Source organism: Populus alba, chromosome 14 (assembly GCF_005239225.2).
Source record: "Populus alba chromosome 14, ASM523922v2, whole genome shotgun sequence".
Taxonomy (NCBI): Eukaryota; Viridiplantae; Streptophyta; class Magnoliopsida; order Malpighiales; family Salicaceae; genus Populus; species Populus alba.
The window spans coordinates 12,071,621-12,076,356 of record NC_133297.1 but is presented as its reverse complement, the minus strand read 5'-3'; the positions used below and the strand labels follow the sequence as shown (position 1 = coordinate 12,076,356).

General features: G+C 34.0%; 1 protein-coding gene across 3 annotated transcripts; it reads left to right on the top strand.

Annotated features, from left to right (window-relative positions):
• Window positions 1-762: 762 nt before the first annotated feature.
• On the top strand, window positions 763-3,920 carry LOC118051942 (shikimate kinase 3, chloroplastic). Of its 3 annotated transcripts, XM_073404385.1 has the most exons (10): window positions 763-842; window positions 1,133-1,188; window positions 1,390-1,444; window positions 1,539-1,611; window positions 1,789-1,876; window positions 2,887-2,969; window positions 3,071-3,200; window positions 3,322-3,400; window positions 3,517-3,578; window positions 3,677-3,920. In XM_073404385.1, the coding sequence occupies exons 1-10, from the start codon at window positions 833-835 to the stop codon at window positions 3,767-3,769; spliced, it is 729 nt and encodes a 242-aa protein (XP_073260486.1). In that variant the 5' UTR covers window positions 763-832; the 3' UTR covers window positions 3,770-3,920. The 3 variants fall into 3 exon arrangements, 2 of the variants coding, with proteins under 2 accessions (XP_073260486.1, XP_073260485.1); XR_012167875.1 differs by lacking the exon at window positions 763-842 and having other exon boundaries at window positions 896-1,188; window positions 3,483-3,578; window positions 3,677-3,763; XM_073404384.1 differs by lacking the exon at window positions 763-842 and having other exon boundaries at window positions 916-1,188.
• The last annotated feature ends 816 nt before the right edge of the window (window positions 3,921-4,736 follow it).

The following is a 4,736-nucleotide window of genomic DNA, read 5'->3' as shown; positions in this document are numbered from 1 at the left end:
AGTACCTAAAACTAAAGAGAGGATCATGCTACAAAATACTGCACATAAAATTAAAATAAGTCATCGTTGCTTGATTGAAAGAAAAAGATCCTTAATTATTACGTGATTGCCATGATTAAATCTTAATAACCTTAAAAAATAGATTGCAAGGCAAACACCGATCATGCAGACAAGAACACTGTGATATTGGTCAGCTGGTCATGTTGAGTATACTGAACCAAAAGCAAAATATTAAAAAAAACATAAACAAATAGATTTACATGGTTTCTCAAAATTGGATACATCCATGGAAACAACAAATTATATATTATTAAAAGAATGATACAAATATTCAATTCAACCCCAATATAATTTTAAAACTCAGTGTTTCATTCTTACACCTTGGTATTTTCTCTCAAATTTACACTTTTCACACTCTAGTTGCATTATCTTTCTCTTTTTTATTTACCTTATTCTCTTGTTCTTGTTTTTATTTAGTAGCAACCAATAAAAAAACAAATAACTAATAACGACTACACTATAGTGGTAATATAGTTGTTGAAAGGTGATGGTGGTTGAAAAGTGAGTGATACTACTCGAAAAATATTTACATAAATTTGCTACAGGAAATATATTATTTCAAAGATCTGAAATTGATAACACAGCAAAAAACACTTTTTCATTTGTGGCGTTAACTTGATTGTCGTTTTCCATTGCAAGACTCAATGAATATCAATGATGCTGATCAACAGGAGTACCAGTGCTCGACGTGGATGTACCCCAAAGAACTGCAACTTTGCACCAGTTACATTATTACCTACAGATTTTGCCATCCTCCTCTAATACTCATACAATGCTGCATGGTAAGAAGATGATTACTATCACAGTAGCATTCTAACTTACTTCACATATTTTTAGTGTATATATAGACAACGTGATTTAATTTTACAGTGGCATTAACTTGAGATGTATTTCACTGAAGAGATTGGAGTGTTTGAGAATGTGGAATTTATTTTTAGCTATTTTCTGTGCTGTGTAGAAGTACTTGCTTTGCTTGTCGATTAGTTCCATAAATGTTATTCTCATATCTGTAAAATATACCAGATTAAGCTGTCTTTTATGACTTTTCTTCTTGACCCTGCGTGTTTTGTAGCTCCTAGAATGGAATCAGGAGATCTTTATGCATTTTTCGATGAAAGGTTGTTGAAGGTAAGGGATATTGTTCTCTCTGAGCCTGTGCATGCATGGAGCTTGACAAATTAAATATTTTATGTTGTGGAAATGATGATTTAGAAATTCGATATGTAGGCAGCAGTAAATGGTATCTAACTTTGAGACCTAGCTAGACATTGAGCTGACTGACTTAAGACTCGGTCGAATTTGTATGATTGGATTGCTGCATTATTGCAGAAAAAGGCGAAAGAGCTTGCCCCATGCTTAAATAGCTGCTGTATATTTCTGATCGGTCAGCTCCCTCTCTAAATTCGAACTCCTTTCCGGGGCCGGGAGACAGCCCTTTTTCTTTTTCCTATTCAACTCATTATAGCGTGTAAACGCAGGAATGATGGGATGTGGAAAAACAACCGTCGGCAAGGTCTTGTCGGAGGCTCTTGGTTATGCTTTTGCAGATAGGTTTGTTCCCTGACTACCTCTGCCATATCTACATTAATTTCCCTCGAGTAAATCTAGCTCGGACTCTCATGATTGGGTTATTACTTTGTAAATCTAGCTCTTGGCTATGCTCTCGGCACTTTGTACTTCTATCATTCTTGTTTTGCATGGATTTGTAAATTCTTGCTGGTTTTCCAGCGACACCTGCGTAGAACAAGCTGTTGGAGAAATCCCAGTGGCTCAAATATTTCAGCAGCATGGTGAGAGTGTCTTCAGAGACAATGAGGTTTGTTTTCATCTCCTCTGCATTGTACTTTTGGTTGCCTGCCTTAGTAACCATTCAGGGGGGAGGGTTATAAGGGGAAGCGGAATTAAAAATATAAAGCATCATTGTTTTTTATCTATGAACTTGATGAACAAATATTCTATTTTTATATGAGTTTTTTTATATGTCAGGTCCAATTAGCCTTAGAAATCTAGGACCATGCAGCTATATTTTTAGATTAATTACATCAATTATTTATGTCATGGGTAATGATTTCTCTATATCTATAGATGTGTATAAAATATATCTTATAGGTTCTCCAACACTTATTATTTTATTAATGACTTATAAGAGATATTTATCTGTCATTAATCCATCATTAATGCTATTAAAAACAAAAATCTTTCCAATCTTTTTCTTTCATGAAGATAACAAGGTTCATGGGTTATAAATATTCCATGAATCATTTAGGTAAAATGTTCAAAATTTTTTTTATTCTAAAACTTTACATATATTTAGAGTATTAATTAATTTAAAATTAATTTAAAAAACAAGAACAAATATTTTTGTTCTTGGAATTTGAAGTTATTTTCTTTTATTTATTGCTTTTTTCTTAAAAATTATTAATTTTATCATTGAAAGGTTTTTAAATACCATCAATTGAGATTATTTTTGCAGGCATTGAGATTTTATCATTAATTCAGGTACTTCTTACGGCTAAGAAGAAAAAAAATTGTATGCTTGAATATTTTTTTTATTAACTATTATCCAAACACTAAAAAACTTATCCCATGAACATCTTGAATTTTGATACATCATATCTGTTATGGAATTGGTTCAAGTGAAATAATCTTCTGTTCTATTTTTTTTTTATTTTTCACAAATGCATTTCTGGATAATACCTTAGTTTGTCCTGATAACAGCATCTTAATTCGTCATTAATAACTTCAATATCAAGTGCAATCGGGATTTTTTTATAGTATATTATTCATTGGATAATAAAGTAACTGCTTGCACTGTTTTTTTCTCAGAGTAAGGCGTTGCAAGAGTTGTCTTCAAAGTCTCAGCTAGTTGTTGCTACCGGCGGCGGTGCAGTCCTTCATCCAATCAATTGGTATGCTTGAATCATCGGTATAATCTTTGCTCTGGTCTCTAATCATACAACCTTATACTCTCATTTGAATTAACAATCCACTGTGTTCCCTGGATTTTAAGGGAATACATGAGGAAAGGCATCACTGTCTTTTTAGATGTACCTCTGGATGCCCTTGCAAGGAGAATTGCTGCTGTAGGAACTGATTCCCGTCCTCTTTTGGACTTCGATTCCGGGGATCCTTACACAAAGGTGAGTTTCTGCCATTCTGAACATCCTTCCACCAACTCTGGAGAGTGAGTAGCTGGTAGGATTGAGTGTATTTAAGATATAATTATTAGTTCTAAAGCATCCCTCTCTAACATCCTCACAGGCTTTGATGAGTTTGTCTCCTCTTTTGGAAAAGCGAGTAGAGAAGTATTCCAGCGCTGATGTTACTGTTTCTCTTTCAAGTATGTGCGCCATTGACATGCTGAATGATTCCTTTCTTTCCCTTTCATTAAATCTTCTATTCGATTGAGTTTGAGGGGAAAGAAAACATGGGTCTACATGTCGTTCTTGTTTACAGAGCTTGCTGATGATTTGGAAGAGGATGTCTCCCATCTCACGCCAACCATAATAGCAATTGAGGTTCTATTTGTGCTCTAACTCATCAAGGCTGTACAGAAGAAATGAGGAACATAAATTTCCGATGATGTTTTTTCTAATCTCAACTTAAATTTTGGCAGGTGCTTGAACAAATCGAGAAGTATTTAAGAGGCAAAAAGAAGACGTTCAACTCACATTTTCCTCTCGACCTGCCTGAATTTTCTTCGTTTTAATTTGTCCGGTGTTTACTACAGAGGTGTTGATGAAAGTCTCCTGTAAGACAGTAAGAGCTAATATCCACCGGCAGCTAGTTGCTTTGGGTTTGCAGTTCGGATAATCGTTCCATGGATTATTGGTTCAAATGCAACATTTCTCTTGTTCAAATGCAATATTTCTCTCTAAAAAAACTAATTTTTTTAATTCACATCAAGTTTAAAAAACATATTTTAAAGATTCTAAATTAACCGTGTTTTCAAAACTCGTTATAAATTTGTAAAATTGAAAAACTAACATAGTAATTTTTTAGATAGAAAAATATTGCATTTGAACTAGAAATTCTAGACCATGTTCAATGATGGATCAATATGCTCTATTTTTCTAAGAAAAATGAAAAAAAGAACTCGGTGCCTAAATAATGTATTTTTCCAAACTGGAAAAAAAACAAAGATTTTTTTTTTTTTTTAAATTTTTCCACCATTATAACAAAAGCTAAAAGGTCAGACTTTCACTGTGACCTGTGAGGCATGACACAGTGTACTCAAGCAGTGGAATTCACAAATCTCGCCTCTCATCTCTTCGTTTTCCTGGTCTTTGGTGGCTCATCTCGCTCTCAAAAGCTTTATGTGGCTTGGCATCAATTTTCAATTTTTATCTCTTTGTTTTCTCATATGGCTTGGCGCGCAGTGGCGACTTCTTTCGGAATGGCTGGGAGTTTATGACTTTTTTATCGGTCTGGTTCTTTCGATTTGGTTTCCGTGTTAGGTCCTCGTGGCCCTTTCCAGCTACGTTTATTGTTTTATTATATGTTTATTTTGTTGTATATATTTCGTCAAAATTAGGGTGTAATATTGCTATAAGCCTCTTATATAAGCTTTTTCTATTGTTGTTGTTTCCCATTGGGCACGCTCTTTTGTGCTCAACTTGGGCATTTTTTTTACCAGTAATTCTCATGGTTGATTTTCCACATTGTTATGATCTTTG